This window comes from Oncorhynchus mykiss, chromosome 9 (assembly GCF_013265735.2).
Source record: "Oncorhynchus mykiss isolate Arlee chromosome 9, USDA_OmykA_1.1, whole genome shotgun sequence".
In the NCBI taxonomy this organism is placed as follows: Eukaryota; Metazoa; Chordata; class Actinopteri; order Salmoniformes; family Salmonidae; genus Oncorhynchus; species Oncorhynchus mykiss.
Window position 1 is genome coordinate 62,187,094 of NC_048573.1, and position 21,125 is coordinate 62,208,218.

At 42.3% G+C, this 21,125-nt stretch overlaps 2 protein-coding genes across 6 annotated transcripts; one reads left to right on the forward strand and one right to left on the reverse strand.

The window, feature by feature from the left end:
• Positions 1-5,950: 5,950 nt before the first annotated feature.
• On the reverse strand, positions 5,951-10,396 carry LOC110532590 (ceramide-1-phosphate transfer protein). Its single transcript, XM_021616613.2, has 2 exons — positions 10,064-10,396; positions 5,951-7,145 (listed from the first exon to the last, which is right to left on the reverse strand). The coding sequence occupies exons 1-2, from the start codon at positions 10,189-10,191 to the stop codon at positions 6,623-6,625; spliced, it is 651 nt and encodes a 216-aa protein (XP_021472288.2). The 5' UTR covers positions 10,192-10,396; the 3' UTR covers positions 5,951-6,622.
• Positions 9,810-19,476, forward strand: LOC110532589 (integrator complex subunit 11). 5 transcript variants are annotated; one of them, XM_036988606.1, is made up of 17 exons: positions 9,810-9,994; positions 11,047-11,144; positions 11,273-11,346; positions 11,527-11,755; positions 12,043-12,141; positions 12,239-12,273; positions 12,366-12,504; positions 12,602-12,666; positions 12,802-12,916; positions 13,829-13,912; positions 14,007-14,096; positions 14,257-14,419; positions 17,725-17,835; positions 17,928-17,989; positions 18,235-18,377; positions 18,576-18,705; positions 19,142-19,476. In XM_036988606.1, exons 1-17 carry the CDS (start codon positions 9,910-9,912, stop codon positions 19,211-19,213), a joined length of 1,794 nt encoding a protein of 597 aa, XP_036844501.1. In that variant the 5' UTR covers positions 9,810-9,909; the 3' UTR covers positions 19,214-19,476. The 5 variants fall into 5 exon arrangements, with proteins under 5 accessions (XP_036844501.1, XP_036844499.1, XP_036844502.1 ...); XM_036988604.1 differs by having other exon boundaries at positions 9,815-9,994; positions 12,802-12,991; XM_036988607.1 differs by having other exon boundaries at positions 9,849-9,994; positions 11,278-11,346; positions 12,802-12,991.
• Positions 19,477-21,125: the final 1,649 nt, after the last annotated feature.

Below are 21,125 nucleotides of genomic sequence, written 5' to 3' on the forward strand. Positions count from 1 at the left end.
GTTTCCTTTAGTAGTGGTTTCTTTGCAGAAATTGGTCCATGGCCTGATTCATACAGTCTCCTCTGAACAGTTGATGTTGATGTAACAGTACAAATTTAGACCGTCCCCTCGCCCATACCCGGGCGCGAACTAGGGACCTTCTGCACACATCAACAGTCACCCTCGAAGCATCGTTACCCATCGCGCCACAAAAGACGCGGCCCTTGCAGAGCAAGGGGAACTACTACTTCAAGGTCTCAGAGCAAGTGACGTCACTGATTGAAACGCTATTTAGCGCCCACGCTAACTAAGCTAGCCGTTTCACATCCGTTACACTGAGATGTGTGTGTTACTTGAACTGTGTGAAGCATTTATTTGGGCTGTTAGAAGCTGGTAACTCTATTGAACTTATCCTCTGCAGCAGAGGGTCCTCCTTTCCTGTGGCGGTCCTCATGAGAGCCAGTTTCATCATAGTGCTTGATGTTTTGTGCAACTGCACTTGAAGAAATGTTCCAGATTGACTGGCTGACCTTCATGTTAAGTAATGATGGACTGTCATTTCTCTTTGTTTTATGAGCTGTTGTTACGCCCCTGAAAACAGGGGAGAAATAATCACGAGAGTGATATGGTATTGTTTTCTCAATGCAACTTTTAGTTCAATCATTTCACAAAAATAACATTACAAAACAGAAAAACCATTATACAAATAACACAGCAAAATATCTTATTAACAACGCACATGTTCATTCACTATCGACATAAAATGTCAGCTACTCTCAGTACGATGCTATTCTTTGCAACCGAGCAGGGCTAATATTACTCTCTTTAAACTTAACTCTAACTTCCTCAAGATGTTACTAAGACACACCTTAAACACTTAACGTTAGCGAGTTATAACATTTAAATTACTCTTTTTTATCATCAATAACGTACCTGAAAACAGGGGAGAAATAATCACGAGAGTGATATGGTATTGTTTTCTCAATGCAACTTTTAGTTCAATGAGAAAAGACCGCGATTTACCCAGGAATATGGGTGGAGACCAGAGCAATCGATCTCCGGCTCATAGATTAAGAGCATTTCGTAGATCACAGATTAACACTTTTAGGCACCACAAAATAAAGTAATCAATATAACGTTTACACATTACTCACAATTCGTACACTTTGACAAATTTTAACGTTAACACTATTATATGAATGTTATCCATCTCTATCAACTAATACTGAATGCATCTTTTTAACCTTAGATGTTTTTACGATCCTCACATACTATAAACTTACTAATACTTTTCAATGTATAACAGGCTATGAATATTTCCTTTAGCCTGTCACACTGTTCTTGCCATAATATGGACTTGGCCTTTTACCAAATAGGGCTATCTTCTGTGTACGACCCCTTCCTTGTAACAACACAACTGATTGGCTCAAAAGCATTAAGATGGAAAGAATTCCACAAATGAACTTTTAACAAGGCACACCTGTTAATTGAAACGCTGCCTCATGTAGTTGGTTGAGAGAACGCCAAGTGTGCAAAACTGTCATCAAAGCAAAGGGTGGCTACTTTGAAGAATCTCAAATATAAAATATATTTTGATTTAACATTTCTTTGGTTACTACATGATTCCATATGTGTTATTTCATAGTTTTGATGTCTTCACTATTATTCTACAATGTAGAAAATAGTGAAAAACCCTGGAATGAGTAGGTGTCCAAACTTTTGACTGGTACTATCTCTCTCTCTCTCTCTCTCTCTCTCTCTCTATATATATATATATATATATATAAATATATACAGAGTATACAAAACACCTGCTCTTTCCATGACTGACCAGGTGAAAGATATGATCCCTTATGTCACTTGATAAATCAACTTCAATCAATTTAGATGAAAGGAAGGAGAGGATAAAGAATGATTTGTCAGCCTTGAGACATGAATTATGTACAGTCGGGCAAAGAAGTATTTAGTCAGCCACCAATTGTGCAAGTTCTCCCACTTAAAAAGATGAGAGAGGCCTGTAATTTATCATAGGTACACTTCAACTATGACAGACAAAATGAGAAAAAAAATCCAGAAAATCACATTGTAGGATTTTTTATGAATTTATTTGCAAAGTATTTGGTCACCTACAAACAAGCAAGATTTCTGGCTCTCACAGACCTGCTTACAAGCAAAAATTAAGCAGGAAGCACCAGTGACTCGGTCTATAAAAAAGTGGTCAGATAAAGCAGATGCTAAACTACAGGACTGTTTTGCTATCACAGACTGGAACATGTTCCGGGATTCTTCCGATTGCATTGAGGAGTACACCACATCAGTCACTGGCTTTATCAATAAGTGCATCGAGGACGTCGTCCCCACAGTGACTGTACGTACATACCCCAACCAGAAGCCATGGATTACAGGCAACATTCACACTGAGCTAAAGGGTAGAGCTGATGCTTTCAAGGTGCGGGACACTGACCTGGAAGCTTGCAAGAAATCCTGCTATGCCCTGCAACGAACCATCAAACAGGCAAAGCGTCAATACAGGGCTAAGATTGAATCATACTACACCGGCTCTGACGCTCGTCTTATGTAGCAGGGCCTGCAAACTATTACAGACTACAAAGGGAAGCACAGCTGCGAGCTGCCCAGTGACACAAGCCTACCAGACGAGCTAAATCCCTTCTATGCTCGCTTCGAGGCAAGCAACACTGAGGCATGCATGAGAGCAACAGCTGTTCTGTACAACTGTGTGATCACGCTCTCTGTAGCCGACGTGAGTAAGACCTTTAAACAGGTCAACATACACAAGGCTGCGGGGCAAGACTGATTACCAGGACGTGTGCTCCGGGCATGTGCTGACCAACTGGCAGGTGACTTTTTAACATGTCCCTGATTGAGTCTGTAATACCAACATGTTTCAAGCAGACCACAATAGTGCCTGTGCCCAAGAACACAAAAGCAACCTGCCTAAATGACTACAGACCCGTAGCACTCACGTCCGTAGCCATGAAGTGCTTTGAAAGGTTGGTAATGGCTCACATCAACACCATTATCCCAGAAACCCTAGACCCACCCCAATTTGCACACCGCCCCAACAGATCCACAGATGATGCAATCTCTATTGCACTCTACACTGCCCTCTACACTGGACAAAAGGAACACTTGTGAGAATGCTATTCATTGACTACAGCTCAGCGTTCAACACCATAGTACCCTCAAAGCTCACCACTAAGGTAAGGATATTGGTTCTAAACACCTCCCTCCGCAACTGAATCCTGGACTTCCTAACAGGCCGCCCCCAGGTGGTGAGGGTAGGTAGCAACACATCTTCCATGCTAATCAACACTGGAGCTCCACAGGGGTGCGTGCTCAGTCCCCTCCTGTACTCCCTGTTCACCCATGACTGCATGGCCAGGCACGACTCCAACACCCTCATTAAGTTTGCAAATTACAACAATGACACAGCCTATAGGGAGGAGGTCAGAGACCTGGCTGTGTGGTGCCAGAATAACAACCTATCCCTCAACGTAACCAAGACTAAGGAGATGATTGTGGACTACAGGAAAAGGAGGACCGAGCACACCCCATTCTCATCGACGGAGCTGTAGTGGAGCAGGTTGAGAGCTTCAAGTTCCTCGGTGTCCACATCAACAACAAACTAGAATGGTCCAAACAAACCAAGACAGTCGTGAAGAGGGCACGACAAAGCCTATTCCCCCTCAGGAAACTATAGATTTGGCATAGGTCCTGAGATCCTCAAAAGTTTCTCCAGTGGCAACATCGAGAGCATCTTGACTGGTTGCATCACTGCCTGGTACGGCAATTGCTCAGCCTCTTACTGCAAGGCACTACAGAGGGTAGTGCGTATGGCCCAGTACATCACTGGGGCTAAGCTGCCTGCCATCCAGGACCTCTACACTAGGCGGTGTCAGAGGAAGCCCTAAAAATTGTCAAAGACCCCAGCCACCCCAGTCATAGACTGTTCTCTCTACTATCGCATGGCAAGCGGTACCGGAGTGCCAAGTCTGGGACAAAAAGGCTTCTCAACAGTTTTTACCCCAAAGCCAAAAGACTCCTGAACAGGTAATCAAATGGCTACCCGGACTATTTGCATTGTGTGCCCCCCCCAACCCCTCTCTTTACGTTGTTGCTACTCTGTTTATCATATATGCATAGTCACTTTAACTATACATTCATGTACATATCACCTCAATTGTGCCGACCAACCAGTGCTCCCACACATTGGCTAACTGGGCTATCTGCATTGTGTTCCGCCACCCACCCACCCCTTTTACGCTACTGCTACACTCTGTTCATCATATATGGATAGTCACTTAATCATATCTACATGTACATACTACCTCAATCAGCCTGACTAACCGGTGTCTGTATGTAGCCTCGCTGCTATATATTGCCCGTCTTTTTACTGTTGTTTTATTTCTTTACTTACCTATTGTTCACCTAACACCTTTTTTTGCACTATTGGTTAGAGCCTGTAAGTAAGCATTTCACTGTACACCTGTTGTATTCGGCGCACGTGACAAATAAACTTTGATTTGTAACCGTGCTTATATCTGGATCCATATCTGGCCTCTGCAGCAGGGTGTCTGTGGGTAGGAAGTGGTGCTCAAACCTCCTCCCACATGGGGCTCGGATGGCAAGGAGTAAACTTCTAGGATCGGGAGTGCCAGGGGATAATACTGGTGGGCTTTTGGTCTTTGGGGTTGTCACACTAAGGTCCAGAGGGTTGGGGTGGGGCAGACCTTGCAAAGTACCTCAGACACGTTGCCTATCTCCGGGTTGCTCTGGGATGATGCCCGGGTCCTCACTGTGGACAGTTGGTTGTCGGACAGACTGAGCTTGGATTTCTTCTCCTCCACACCACTCAAAGACACCCTCCTCTGACGCCTTCTTCTCAATTGAGGGGAGGGGCTTGTATTTGTTCCAAGGGAAGGGAAGAGAGGGTAGGTCAGGAACATTATCTAGGTAGTATGGGACATCGTCCACACTCAGCTGGCTGTGATAGTGGGAAGGAGGCAGCGATCTGACCTGTTGTAGCCCATTGAAGGAGGCTTGGGGATCATTGGTGTGTCGTGGAAGCTGGCAGCCACATCCACGTTTGGAGTGAGGCTCAAGCTGGGTCGACAACGCCCTTTCGAGGACTTTGGCCTGGTCAAATGCATTCTTCTTCACAGGAGTAGAATGGTTTATATGCGACTCAACTCTGAAAGATGGGAGATAGTCAAGAGAGACCTGAAAATACATTGAAGTTTTTCCTCTACATTCTTTCTCATCATAGTCACTGTGATGGCATTCTTGCAGAAAGCCACTGGGTGTGCAGACTTTTGTACCATCACTGGTGAAATAAAACATGGCTAGCTAGATAACTATATGTCTGCTCATCGGAGTTGGAGCAAAAGCCTTCATACCCAGTAGCTGCTCAGGAGGAGACTGGCCACCCCTTTTGAGAGCACTGGCCAACTTGTAAGCTGAGCTAGCTAATCGTATTGACATGCCAGTGAGACAACATGTAACGTTACTGCACTTGATTTCCTTGTTGACCAGTTACAGTAGCTAGCAAATTAGCTAGTGTTGGCTAGCTAAGCTGTCAGATCCAAGTAGGTAACAAAGAGAGGACATACTTGCCTCTAGAATAACCGTGCAAGATAAGAATAATAGCAAACATATCTGCAGCATACCTTGCATTTTAGCAGATAGATAAATCTCGCTTTTGTTTGTCAACACTCCAGCGGGAAGTTGAGGCTTTTTCAGCAGGCAGCGTCACTCAAATTATCAACACAGCTATCGTTACCTTGACAACGCTGCTCGCCTCGCACGCTCGCACATCAACAGGTGCCCCCTGGTGCAAGCCAAGGAGCGTGCAGAATCAGTAGCATCCATTCCATTTCTATCACAACTGCCTACAGTCCAGACAGAGATGTTTTGCACTGTGCAAGAACTGTAATTGAAACATTACACCAGATTTAACACTAATATCCTTCTTCAATCTTAGGTTATATAACATCAAGACAAAAGGATAGAGATGCATAAATCATTGCAGAAATAGAACAAAAACAACATAGCTTAGGCCTATCATGTCACAGTGTATATTGTTTAACTTAATTCATAGTCAACAGAAAACATTTAAAACTGTAAAATAACTGGTTTATATTTCAAAAAATAAAATGTCTATCTTGAGATTTAACAAGACAGGCACACAACCTTTAAATCTGCTAGTGCATTTGTAATGATACAAAACCTACTAGAGATAAACTATGATGCATACTTAAAGTACATTAAGGAGAAAATGTAATGCCAGAAACGTGTGTTGAACAAAAACAGCACTGGAAGCCATAGAATTACATTTAGAAAGAAACCTATGGGTAATGTTGCCTTATATCATAATGTATAATGTACATATTATATACAATAATAATCCCCTCCTTATACACCATAAATGGGCACCAAGAAAAGATCCAGAGCAGCATGGCTTGCCAGCATTGATGTGCTGGTTGGACCACTAGAGCTACAGTAGCTTGGTGGTCACAGATCGGTTCATGCAGTCTTACCAACTCCTATGAACAATTCCATTGGAGTTGGTAAGACACAAACAGATCTAGGACCACCAGGCTACTACTACAGTACTTTCTGCCTACTAGGGCAACTCCAGTATGTTGTTCTGGGCATAGAGGTCCTCTGTCACTTGGTATACCTCAGAGATGAGAGGAAGGGTGTCCCCTAGCACAGCCATCACCTGCTCTGGACTACCTACATTCATCACATCAAAGAACGTAGCACGACCTGGGAGAGCCCAGAACGCTGTGCCGGCAGCCTTGCGGATGATCCATGTATGGTGCTGGGCGAGGGACTCATTATAGGCCTCAGTGCACATGACCGAGGTATTGCTGTCCTCAGTGCTGGTTTGTAGCCTCTCCAGGAATAGCTCCAGCCAGCGCAGGGCACGGTGCAGCCTCAGGAGGGTGCGGCAGCCGGACTCTGGGAAACTGCCTCTCTTGGTCAGGTCCACCAGTTGGCTGTCCAGTTCATACTTGACCATAGACTGGATGGTGACGTAGTGGGCCCCATTCTCACCATTCAGATGGTTGACCAGGATTTGGATCTTGTTGACAGCATCCTTGGAGATGAAGGAAAACACACTCCCCAGGCAGTTCATGAATCTGGAAATAAAGGACAATAAACACATTTTAATCATACACATAAAAGCCATTTTATTGGACTACCATGATGCATTCATATATAAGCCTACCCAACCCAAGTCTTCAAATATGTCATTATTCTAAATAACTTTATTTTGAAACAACCAGAATCATTTACACTGAGATAAATTATGACTTTTTTTAAGGATACCTAACTAGATTATGTGCATAAACTGATTAGTACGGCTTGCCAACTATGCCAGACTCAAGGATTTATTTACATTAGCCCAATGCCAAGGCTAAATCAAATTAAAGTTTATTGTGTGTATAAACAGTGTAGCAAAAATGCAATGTACAGTAGTAGATACAGTATATTAAAATTAGCTATGTGAGAATACAGTAGACATATATGAATATACATTGTGAAAAACTGTATAAATGAAACTGGAAGTGTCCAAATCAAAGTTTATTGGTCGCGTACACAGTTTAGCAGATGTTAAAGCAGGTGCAGCAAAATGCTTATGTTACTAGCTCCTAGCGAAGCAATAAAATGTCAAACAAGTAAACAAAGAAATTATCAGTCTATAATTTTAATGGTAGGTTAATTTGAACAGTGAGAGACAGAATAACGACAAAAAAATCCAGAAAAACGCATGTCAAAAATGTTAAACATTTATTTGCATTTTAATGAGGGAAATAAGTATTTGACCCCTCTGCAAAACATGACTTAGTACTTGGTGGCAAAACCCTTGTTGGCAGTCACAGAGGTCAGACGTTTCTTGTAGTTGGCCACCAGGTTTGCACACATCTTAGGAGGGATTTTGTCCCACTCCTCTTTGCAGATCTTCCCCAAGTCATTAAGGTTTCGAGGCTGATGTTTGGCAACACGAAACTTCAGCTCCCTCCACAGATTTCCTATGGGATTAAGGTCTGGAGACTGGCTAGGCCACTCCAGGACCTTAATGTGCTTCTTCTTGAGCCACTTCTTTGTTGCCTTGGCAGTGTGTTTTGGGTCATTGTCATAATGGAATACCCATCCACAACCCATTTCAATGCCCTGGCTGAGGGAAGGAGGTTCCCACCCAAGATTTGACGGTACATGGCCCCGTCCATCGTCCCTTTGATGCGGTGAAGTTGTCCCGCCCCCTTAGCAGAAAAACACCCGAAAGCATAATGTTTCCACCACCATGTTTGACGGTGGGGATGGTGTTCTTGGGGTCATAGGCAGCATTCCTCCTCCTCCAAACACGGCGAGTTGAGTTGATGCCAAAGAGCTCCATTTCGGTCTCATCTGACCACAACACTTTCACCCAGTTGTCCTCTGAATCATTCAGATGTTCATTGGCAAACTTCAGACGGGCATGTATATGTGCTTTCTTGAGCAGGGGGACCTTGTGGGCGCTGCAGGATTTCAGTCCTTCACGGCGTGGTGTGTTACCAATTGTTTTCTTGGTGACTATGGTCCCAGCTGCATTGAGATCATTGACAAGATCCTCACGTGTAGTTCTGGGCTGATTCCTCACCGTTCTCATGATCATTGCAACTCCACGAGGTGAGATCTTGCATGGAGACCCAGGCCGAGGGAGATTGACAGTTCTTTTGTGTTTCTTCCATTTGCAAATAATCGCACCAACTGTTGTCACCTTCTCACCAAGCTGCTTGGCGATGGTCTTGTAGCCCATTCCAACCTTGTGTAGGTCTACAATCTTGTCCCTGACATCCTTGGAGAGCTCTTTGGTCTTGGCCATGGTGGAGAGTTTGGAATCTGATTGATTGATTGCTTCTGTGGACAGGTGTCTTTTATACAGGTAACAAACTGAGATTAGGAGCACTCCCTTTAAGAGTGTGCGCCTAATCTCAGCACGTTACCTGTATAAAAGACATCTGGGAGCCAGAAATCTTTCTGATTGAGAGGGGGTCAAATAGTTATTTCCCTCATTAAAAGGCAAATCAGTTTATAACATTTTTGACATGCGTTTTTCTGGATTTTTGTGTTGTTATTCTGTCTCTCACTGTTCAAATAAACCTATAATTAAAATGATAGACTGATCATTTCTTTGTCAGTGGGCAAATGTACAAAATCAGCAGGGGATCAAATACTTCCCCCCCTCACTGTACAGTATATACACCGGATTAATTTACACAAGATATACTAAGAATGATATGTACAGCAGTAGACATATAACAGTCATGTCAAGAATCATGTATATAAATAAATATGTGGTGTGTATAAACAGTGTAACTAAAATGCAAGAGTAGTAGAAGTATTAGAATGAGCTATACAACATTAACAGTGTCTACACTGTATTTCTGATCAATTTGATGTTATTTTAATGGACCATTTTCTTTCATAAACAATGACATTTCTAAGTGACCCCAAACTTTTGAACGGTAGTGTAAATGTATGTGAATAAACCGTATGTGAAAAACCAGTACGTGAATAAAAAGGTGTGGATAGAAGTAGTTATATAGGATGAGTCGTGAATAGAATACAGTATATACATATAAAGTGGGTAGAACAGTATGTAAACATTATTAAAGTGAGCAGTGTTCAATGGCTCTAGGTACATAGGGCAGAAGTCTAAGTTCCAGGGTAAAGTACAGGGTAGTAGATGGTTAGTGAGTGTCTAAGGTGCATGGCAGGTTACTGGGCACAGACCGGCTTGTGGTGACTGTTTAACAGTCGGGTGGCCTGGAGGTAGAAGCTGTTTATCAGTCTTTTGGTCCCAGCTTTGATGCACCTGTACTGTCTCCGCTTTATAAATGGTAGCGGAGTGAACAGACCATGGCTCGGGTGCCCAAGGTCCTCCTTAGAGGTCTTCTAGGCCTTGCTGTGACACCGGGTGCTGTAACGTTAGATGTCCTGGAGGGTAGGTAGTTTACCAGCTACCAGTAATTACCTGAGTATCTAGGCTTACTGTAGCATTTAAAAGACTTACCTTACGAGACCACGCCACCCTGCTACGTAATGCTCAAGGAATACTTCTTTGTGTTCAGAGAGGCATGACTTAAAAGTGTCAAGAACCTCTTGTAAAGTGAATTTCAGATCCTCCAATGCTACAGCCATGGCTACCCGGAAGTACGTCTAAAAATGAACAATAATAAACAGTAGCGATTTTAGAAGCTTGACTGGGTTCTATTGAACCTCTGATCTTTGATAACCGATCATAATAACACATTTCTACCAAAATTATGCATTCTGATAACCCCTTGCAGACCCTGTTTGTCCAACCAAACCACAGTGCGCAGGTCTGCGCCGGTCCGAAGCGCGTGAGAACTGCAGTTCCAAAGTGAGTCGATAATGGCGCGTGAAGTGCGTTGTAAAACAGTAGAAGAACCGTCACTAGTAGCACTAGCAAAAACCCACGCCGCTACCCCATCGTTCAAAAACAAAACAGCTTCTGGCAGCCATTTATCCAGCGAGCTAAATATTATTTATTTTTCTTTACAGAGGAGGCTTTATCCACCACAATTTAGCCGCTAGTGTCACCTAGTTGGCACGTCTACGTTTTAATTTCTAGCTAACTAACCAGCTAGCTAGTAGCTACTTGAACTAGCTAACGCTAGTAAAGTTAGCTAACTTTAGAGTTCTAGGTAGCTACTTTATCGACCACATTTAGTTTGAATACCCAGCCAGGATGCCTGAGATAAAAGTGACACCACTGGGTAAATATCAAATTTTTTATCTGCATGCACGGGCAGACCTAACATGAAATACATCCCTAACATGAAATAATGACTGTTGCGCATGCATAGGTTCGTTACAATATCTTAGAGCAGATCAATGGTGGTAACGTTACTCTCTTTGATTATAACGTAACATGAAGAACTTCCAATCTTGAAGGTCAGCTAAACGACATGTTGTGAAATTAACATGGATGAGATGTTCATTTGTGTATCTCATCCTCTTGTTTCCTATCAGGTGCTGGACAAGATGTTGGCCGTAGCTGCATCCTTGTCTCTATTGGGGGCAAAAACATTATGCTTGACTGTGGGATGCACATGGGCTTCAATGATGACGTAAGTAGATCCACAGTGTGCTAACAAGTATGCAATTATATGTCAGTAGATCCACTGTTCTCAATTTGACAGTCAAATACACTTTAGGTTCCTTTGGTGTTCTGTTATTGTGCCATTGTTCTTTTCAGAGAAGATTCCCAGATTTCTCTTACATAACACAACAAGGACGCCTGACAGAATTCTTGGACTGTGTAATTATCAGGTTTGTGGTCTTTATATGGCACTTCGCTATATCTAGGTACTACTCTTCTCTTCAGCAAGAGAAACAACCTTATCAGGCTCAACACAAAGAGAAAGAGCTTTCTCCCGCTCAAGGGCATTCTATCTTTTGATTGATTTTATCTTCTATATTTTAACTGATTACTCACACTAACTCTCCTAGTCATTTCCACTTGGACCACTGTGGTGCTCTGCCGTACATGAGTGAGATGGTGGGCTATGATGGGCCCATCTACATGACCCACCCCACCAAGGCCATCTGCCCTATCCTGCTGGAGGACTTCAGGAAGATCACTGTGGACAAGAAGGGCGAAACCAACTTCTTCACATCCCAGATGATCAAGGACTGCATGAAGAAAGTAGTCCCTTTGAACCTCCACCAGACTGTCCAGGTATATAGTCCTGATATGTACCTTTTTAATTGATAAAGTCAGGTCTTAGAAGTACTCCAAGTGTAGCCTGGTTCCATATCTATTTGTGTGGTCTTGCCAACTCCCATGGTCATTGTTTGGTATGACAATGATCATAGCAGTTGGCAAGACAGGACAAACAGACCTGGAACCAGGCTACTCCAAGGGTATAATGCATTACTTTCTCAATGATGGCCAAGAAACCACATTTGGAGGTTGTATTAGGGTATGGAATGATGTATTGTGTTCATTCTGTCATGGTTTCTTAGGTGGATGATGAGCTGGAGATCAAGGCTTACTATGCAGGCCACGTCCTAGGAGCTGCTATGGTGCAGATCAAAGTAGGATCTGAGTCTGTGGTCTACACTGTGAGTATTAGCCTATTAATAGAACTGGGCTTATTATTGATCAATGCATGAATCATGTGATTTCTTTGAAGTAACTTATCCTTACTTGCTTTTGCAGGGTGACTATAACATGACGCCAGACAGACATTTAGGGTAAGTGGTGATTTATTGTGTGTTTCGTGCAACATGATTTAGATCCATGCCTATGTGTTCCATAATAAACCATTTGTATTTTGTTGTCATAGGGCTGCGTGGATCGATAAGTGTCGGCCAGACATCCTCATCTCAGAGTCCACCTACGCCACCACCATCCGTGACTCCAAGAGGTGCAGGGAGAGGGACTTCCTGAAGAAAGTACACGAGACAGTGGAGAGAGGGGGGAAGGTGAGGGCCACCACACAGGTTTTTTCTGTCCATATTTCTGTCCATATACATTCTCTCCAGTACTTGTGTCCTAAAATATTAAATGTTGTGCTCTCAGGTTCTGATTCCGGTCTTTGCCTTGGGTAGAGCTCAGGAATTGTGCATTCTATTGGAAACATTCTGGTAAGGTTTCTTTTCCAAATTCGATTAGCATTAGTTTAGCTAATGTTCTTTTTTTAAGATGATGTTCATTTTGTGTCTTGATGACTGGATAAGCAATCGGGGAATGATGTAAAAGCCTCTCCTCTCCTTCCACAGGGAGCGGATGAACATGAAAGCGCCCATCTACTTCTCCACGGGGCTCACAGAGAAAGCCAATCACTACTACAAACTCTTCATCACCTGGACCAATCAGAAGATCAGAAAAACCTTTGTACAGAGAAACATGTTTGAGTTCAAACACATTAAGGCCTTTGATCGCTCCTACGCAGACAATCCTGGACCAATGGTGGAGAAACATCACCATCATATTTGCATGCTACTACTAAAACCTTTTTTACAGTTGGAACCGTTTAATGTTTAGGCATTGATATGCTTTAGATAAAGACAAGTCCAATGATTTGTCCATTATAGAAGCTATTCTTCTTACCCCAGTGAATATTCTACATAGTCACTGGAGACCCGTTGTCTCAAAAGTAAAACATCTGACGCACACCCAAAAATGTTTGTGAGGATGCTGACTAATGGAGAGTAAACTATATAAAAATCCAGAGCATACTATATTCTCCCAAAAATGTCATGGGTAAACCTTTTTTTTTTTTAAACAGGTGTATCCAGGTGAAAGCTATGATCTGTTATTGATGTTACCTTTTAAATCCACTTCAATTAGTGTAGAAGACAGGTTAAAGAAAAAAATTAGACATGGATTGTGTGTGTGCCATTCAGAGGGTGAATGGGCAACACAAAAGATTTAAGTGCCTTTGAACGGGATATGGTAGTAGGTGCCAGGCGCACTGGTTTGAGTGTGTCAAGAACCGCAACGCTGCTGGGTTTTTCACGTTCAACAGTTTCCCGTGTGTCAAGAATGGTCCACCACCCAAAGGACATCCAGCCAACTTGACACAACTGTGGGAAGCATAGGAGTCAACATGGGCCGTCATCTCTGTGGAACACTTTCGACAGAGTTCATGTCCCTACGAAAGGCAAAAGGGGGTGCAACTCAATATTAGGAAGGTGTTACTAATGTTTTCTACACTCAGTGTAGAGTGTGCAACTTTATTGATTTTATAGTTTTTATGAATGGCATTGTTGAAATAACACTACTGAAATGTGTGTGTTCCCTCAGGTGGTCTTTGCCACCCCAGGAATGCTGCATGCTGGTCAGTCTCTACAGATATTCAAGAAGTGGGCTGGCAACGAGAAGAATATGGTAAGTCCCATTTGAGATATGGCATTTACGGAGCAGTGTGTTTTTTGTGAAATTGGGCGAAAATCAATTCTACTTTTAATTTTCTGTTAATCAGATCATCATGCCTGGGTATTGTGTGCAAGGCACCATCGGACACAAGATCCTGAATGGTCAAAAAAAACTGGAGATGGAGAATAGACAAACGGTAATGCAAGATAGTATTTGATTGTATTTAACTTCATGTATAATCATGATTTTACTGCAGTAATAGATATCAAATGGACAAAGTGAAATTGAGAGATGTGAGCCGGGCTGTTGTCGTTTGTCTGCTGACCCTTGACCTTTGCCATCTGTGACCCCTGCAGTTGGAGGTGAAGCTGCAGGTGGAGTACATGTCGTTCAGCGCCCATGCAGACGCTAAGGGCATCATGCAGCTCATCCGCATGGCAGAGCCTCGCAACATGCTGCTGGTGCACGGAGAGGCCAAGAAGATGGAGTTCCTCAAGGACAAGATCGAGCAGGAGTTCAGTGAGTAACAATATTTACTTCAAGAATGTTAGGGCTTCAGAGAGAAGGATATATATATATATATATATATATACTGTACCAGTGGTTCCCTAACTTTTGATAGTTCTGTACCCCTTCAAACATTCAACCTCCAGCTGCGTACCCCCTATAGCACCAGGGTCAGCGCACTCTCAAATGTTTTTTGCCATCATTGTAAGCCTGCCACACACACACTATACGATACATTTATTAAACATAAGAATTTGTGTTTTTGTCACAACCCAGCTCGTGGGAAGTGACAAAGAGCTATAGGACCATGGCACAAATAATAATATCATAATAATCAATAATTTTGCTCTTTATTTAACCATCTTACATATAAAACCTTATTTGTTCATTGAAAATTGTGAATATCTCACCACAGGTTAATGAGAAGGGTGTGCTTGAAAGGATGCACATAACTCTGCAACATTGCTGCAATATTGTATTGGAGAGAGTCTGTCTTAAACAATTTTCTACACACAGTCTGTGCCTGTATTTAGTTTTCATGCTAGTGAGGGTCGAGAATCAACTCTCACATAGGTACGTGGTTGCAAAGGGCATCTGTGTCTTAACAGCGCAATTTTCCAAGGCAGGATACTCTGAACACAGCCCGATCCTGAAATCTGGCAGTGGCTTCTGATTAAATAACATTTTCACAGAACCGCTTGTTTCGATGAGTCTCTCTTGTTCAGATATCGGTAAGTGGACTGGAGGCAGGGCATGAAAGGGATAACGAATCCAGTTGTTTGTGTCATCCATTTCGGGAAAATACCTGCGTAATTGCGCACCAACTCACTCAGGTGCTTCACTATATCACATTTGACATTGTCCGTAAGCTTGAGTTCATTTGCACACAAAATCATACAATGATGGAAAGACCTGTGTTTTGTCCTTGTTAATGCAGACAGAGAAGAGCTACAACTTCTTAATCATAGTCTCAATTTTGTCCCGCACATTGAATATAGTTGCGGAGAGTCCCTGTAATCCTAGATTTAGATTGTTCAAGCGAGGAAAAAACATCACCCAGATGGGCCAGTCGTGTAAGAAACTCATCATCATGCAAACTGTCAGACGAGTGGAAAATGATGGTCCGTAAAAAGAACTTGAAGCTTGTCTGTCAATTTAAAAAAACGTGTCAATACTTTGCCCCTTGATAACAAGCGCACGTTGTAAAATGTATGTTGTTAAAGTGCTACATGGCCGCTTCCCATATCATTGCATAGTGCAGAAAATACACGAGAGTACAGGGGCCTTGCTTTAACAAAGTTAACCATTTTCACTGTAGTGTCCAAAATGTCTTTCAAGCTGTTAGGCATTCCCTTGGCAACAAAAGCCTCTCGGTGGGTGCTGCAGTGTCCCCAAGTGGCATCGGGAGCAACTGCTTCCACGCGCGTTACCACTCCACTATGTCTCTCTGTCATGGCTTTTGCACCATCAGTACAGATACCAACACTTCTTGACCACCAAATTCCATTTGATGTCACAAAGCTGTCCAGTACTTTAAAAATATTCTCTCCTGGTTTGCAGAAGAGAATGTCTTCCTTAATTGATCCCCCATAAACATAACAGACATATACCAGGAGCTGTGCCAGGTCTGCCAAGTCTGCTGTAATGCATAGAATTCACTGGCTTGTATGCAAAGCAGTAATTGTTTCAAAACATCTCCTGCCATGTAACTGATGCATTGTGAAACAATAGTATTGGGGCTTGCCTGTCCAAGCCCCTCGGTAGCTCACCATATAAGACACTTCTAATCCCTTCTTATTCATGATATGTTGCTTTTATACATGTCTTACTACTGGAAAGGTGTCTTAATTCTCGCTCCAAAAACTTGTGGCTTGTTTTTCAAATTGGCATGTTTTGTTTCTAAATGTCTGCACAAGAGTGATTTAAAAAAAAATGGAGTCATGAGATAATACTTTTCCACATATAACACAATGTGGCTGAGAAAAGGCACGACTCCCAATATAAGTGTACCCCAAATCAATGTAGTTCTCATCATATTTGCGCCTCTTCGATGGTCAAACGTCCCTGTCTATTGTTCGTTGCTTTCCTGGGTAAGGGGGCAGTAGCTCTTCGGCTGCATCAGATTCACAACTGTCAGTGTCCATGCTAGCTGGGCTAACAACAAATGTAGAATTACTGATGCTAGCATTGGATGTGCTCGTGGAAGCAGAACAACTTGTGTCGTCGACAGGTGCAGGTGTAGTACTGTAGTACTGCTGGTAGTACTTTTTTAAAATCCATTTTCGAGCAAACGGAATGAGCAGCAGCTACGTTTGGCTTCATTGGTGCGTAACCCTGGGGATATTATTTATTATTATATTTTTTTTAACCTTTTTTAAACTAGGCAAGTCAGAACAAATTCTTATTTACAATGGCAGCCTAGGAACTGCCTTGTTCAGGGTCAGCCTGGGGATTCGATCTAGAAACCTTTCGGTTACTGGCACAATGCTCTAACTACTAAGCTACCTGCCGCCCCATGACATTGTGTTGTTATTTCACATGACTGGGCAATGGGCGCAGCCGTGGGTGGGCCTGGGAGGACATAGGTCCACCCACTGGGGAGCCTGGCCCAGCCAATCAGAATGAGTTATTCCCCACAAAAGGGCTTTATTACAGATAAATATTCCTCAGCTCCATTCCCCCCTTTATGATAGAGAAATGAACATACAATTCTCTGGCAACAGCTCTGGTAGACATTCCTGCAGTCAACACGCCAATTGCACACTCCCTCAAAACTTGAAACATCTGTGCCATTGTGTTATGTGACACAAATTCACATTTTAGAGTGGCCTTTTATTGTTCCCAGCACAAGGTGCACCTGTGTAATAATCATGCTGTTAATCAGCTTCTTGATATGCCACACCTGTCAAGTGGATGAATTATCTTGGCAAAGGAGAAATGTTCACTTACAGGGATGTAAAACTAATTTGTGCACAAAATTGGAACAACATGTGCGTATGGAACATTTCTGGTATCTTTTATTTCAGCTCATGAAACATGGGACAGACACTTTACATGTTGCGTTAATGCAATTCTACACTGAACAAAAATATTATGTGCCAAATAGGTTTGAGGATCTTGTTAGGAGCACTGGGTAGTGTTCAGTAGGACACAGTGTAGCAAAGTGTTATGCAACAGAAAATGAAAATCTGTCTTCTTATTGGACAAGTAAGTGCATGTTCAACCTCCCTCTTTTTAACTTCATTTGAAAAAAATAATCTCCCTACTGAACACAGCTCTGGTATTATGCCTCATTCGTCTTTCTTTGTGAATGACAGCCATCAACTGCTTCATGCCAGCCAACGGTGAGACGACCACTGTGATCACAAACCCCAGTGTCCCAGTGGACATCTCACTCAACCTGCTCAAGAGGGAGATGGCCCTTGGAGGTATTGTTCAGTACATCTTAGTCAATCTCGATATAGCTCACTCTCCCAGTTGATGTGTCTGTTATTCACTGTTTGACTGCTATGCGCCACAGGCCCCTTACCTGACCCGAAAAAGCCTCGTACCATGCACGGGACCCTGATCATGAAGGATAATGTAAGTTCTGAATTCCACCAACTGCCATTCATACAACGTAGTGATACTCTGATTTATATATTTATGATAGAAAACTTAACTATGGCCTTGCCTAGCTAATTCAGATATGCTAGTAATTCAAGTTGTTTTTTCTCTGCCTTTGGCCTTGCCTTGTGAGTGACCTCTTGTTGCCCTGTGTTCTGCTCTCTCTTTCTCTCTCTCCCCCATGTTCTACCCTTTCCCTCCTGTGTTTCCCCTGGGTGTAGAGTCTTCGTCTGGTCACTCCAGAACAGGCTCTCAAGGAGTTGGGCCTCAACGAGCACCAGCTCCGCTTCACCTGCCGAGTACAGCTCCAGGACCCACACAGTGACCCCGACACTCTCAGCAGAATCTACACACACCTCAAGAGGTACCGTAAGACCGAGTTTACAATTTTTATTGTGTTTTCAAGTTCTTATTTGGTTAAAGCTTGGGCGTAAAAGGCACATAGTTTGTTTGATCTTCTGCAAAAAAAATTTATAATTTGTATTCACAGTACTCAGGTCTGATCCACTAACACACCTTCATATAATAATATTAATTACTATTTCTTCTGTCTCTGTTCTAGTGTGCTGAAAGGTTATACCATCCAGCACCTCCCAGATGGGACCGTCATGGTGGAGTCCATTGTGATCAAGGTGTCCTCCTCAGCTGAAGAGCCCAACACCAAGGTGCTGCTGCTCTCCTGGAGCTACCAGGTAAGGAGGGCGGCTGTTGAAAATGAGTGTGAGCTATTGTGACGGACCACAGTGTCTGCTTAGCAGTATAGTTTGCTCCCTGTCTGGGTACACTGTCCGTACAACGGATCGAACTAGGGTCCTCTGCCTCACAAACGCACGTGTCTGCACATTCGACAACATACCAGTCATTTACGCCACTGAAAAGCTAGCAATTCAGTGATTGGGGGGGGTGGGGGGGGGAGTGAGCTTACGTTCCAATCTGAACTACAGTATGTAACACTATACACACTAAGGTGTAGCCCACAACCTTGGAGGGCCTGTGGGTGGGTTTCTATACTGTGTGGCACAAGTCACTGTCACTATGTCTTGTGACGCGCTTCTAGTTAACCAAAACCAATCCAAATCCTTTTATCCTATGTTTATTTCAACACAATATGTTATGTGTTATTTGTAGGATGAAGATCTGGGGAGCTTTCTGTCTACTCTGCTGAAGAAAGGACTTCCATCAGGGCTGTCTTCAATGTGACGTAGTTCAGATCGGTGGCAGGGGGCAGAGTGTTGGGCCAGTAATCGAAAGATCGCTGGTTTGAATCTTTAAACCGAGTAGGTGAAACATTTTTCTGTGCCCTTGAGCAAGGCACTTAACCCTAATTGCTCCTGTAAATCGCTCTAGATAAGAGTGTCTGCTAAATGACTAAAATGTAAACGATCCCAATGTGTAGCTTACTGTAAAGGTTAGTCTCAATGTTGTACAAAGCTGATTTGAATAAATCTTTTTATAAGAATAAAGTGTTACTGAACTCTATTTATATTGATATAATCCATGTCACTAATTGTTAATACGCAACAAGTAATTGCATTGTCATTATGTGAGCTCTTAAAGGTCCAATGCAGCAGTTTTTATCTCGATATCAAATCATTTCTGGGTAATAATAAAGTACCTCCCTGTGAATGTTTTAAATTAAAATGGTAAAAATTTTTACAAAAATAGCTTATTGTTTGGGGTCACTTAGCAATGTCCTTGTTTTTTAAAGAAAAGCATGTTTTTTGTCCATTAAAATAACATCAAATTGATCAGAAATACAGTGTAGACATTGTAATGTAAATGACTATTGTAGGGGGGAAACGGCAGATTTAAAAATAAATGGAATATCTACATAGGCGACCAGAGGCCTATTAGCAATCATCACTCCTGTGTTCCAATGGTACGTTGTGTTAGCTACAAGTGTTAGCTACAAGGCTAATTGATCATTAGAAAACCATTTTGCAATTATGTTAGCACAGCTGAAAACTGTTGTTCTGATTTAAAGAAGCAAGTCCTCAACTGGCAGCTTCATTAAATTGTACCTGCAAAACACCAGTCTCAATGTCAACAGTGAAGAGGCAACTGGGATGCTGGCCTTGTAGGCGGAGTTGCAAAGAAAAAGCCATATCTCAGACTGGCCAATAAAAAGAAAAGATTAACATGGGCAAAAGAACAGACACTGGACAGAGGAACTCTCCCTAGAAGGCCAGCATCCCTGGTTGCCTCTTTACTGTTGACGTTGAGACTGGTGTTTTGCGGGTACTATTTAATGCAGCTGCCAGTTGAGGACTTGTAAGGCATCTGTTTCTCAAACTAGACACTGACGGGAGTAGTACACAGTGTTGTATGAGTTCTTCAGTTTCTTAGTAATTTCCCTTTATGGAATAGCCTTCATTTCTCAGAACAAAAATAGACTAACGAGTTTCACAAGAAAGTTATTTTGTTTCTGGCCATTTTGATTCTGTAATCGAACCCACAAATGCTGATGCTCCAGATACTCAATTAGTCTAAAGAAGACCAGTTGTATTGCTTATTTAATCAGAACAACAGCTGTGCTAGCATAATTGCAAAAGGGTTTTCTAATGATCAATTAGCCTTTTAAAATTATAAACTTGGATTAGCTAAGACAACGTGCCATTGGAACACATGAGTGATGGTTGCTGATAGTTTCCAGCTACAATAGTCATTTACAACATTAACAATGTCTACACTTTATTTCTGATCAATTTGATATTTTAATAGACAAATGTGATTTTCTTTCAAAAACAAGAACATTTCTTAGTGACCCCAAACTTTTGAACTGTGTGTCAGTTAAATATCACACACACAGTAGCAGTCAAAAATGTACACACCTACTCATTCCAGGGTTTTTCTTTATTTTTACTATTTTCTACATTGTAGAATAATAGTGAAGACATCAAAACTATGAAAAAACACATATGGAATCATGTAGTAAACAACAAAGGGCTAAACAAATTCTTCAAAGTAGCCACCTACCCAGGTGTGCCTTTTAAGTTTGTGGAATTTCTTTCCTTAATGCATTTGAGCCAATCAGTTGTGTTGTGACAAGGTAGGACTATCTTCTGAATACCCACCTATTTGGTAAAATACCAAGTCCATATTATGGCAAGAA

What these genes read in the sequence shown, in the direction of transcription:
- LOC110532589 (XM_036988604.1), top strand. Translation starts at nt 9,910, where the DNA reads ATGGCTCGGGTGCCCAAGGTCCTCCTTAGAGGTCTTCTAGGCCTTGCT. An exon ending in ATCTACACACACCTCAAGAG is followed by an intron (nt 18,378 to 18,575) that starts GTACCGTAAGAC and finishes TCTCTGTTCTAG; the next exon opens with TGTGCTGAAAGGTTATACCA. An exon ending in TGCTCTCCTGGAGCTACCAG is followed by an intron (nt 18,706 to 19,141) that starts GTAAGGAGGGCG and finishes TGTTATTTGTAG; the next exon opens with GATGAAGATCTGGGGAGCTT.
- LOC110532590 (XM_021616613.2), bottom strand. Translation starts at nt 10,191, where the DNA reads ATGGCTGTAGCATTGGAGGATCTGAAATTCACTTTACAAGAGGTTCTT. An exon ending in GGGTGGCGTGGTCTCGTAAG is followed by an intron (nt 7,146 to 10,063) that starts GTAAGTCTTTTA and finishes CTTTATTTCCAG; the next exon opens with ATTCATGAACTGCCTGGGGA.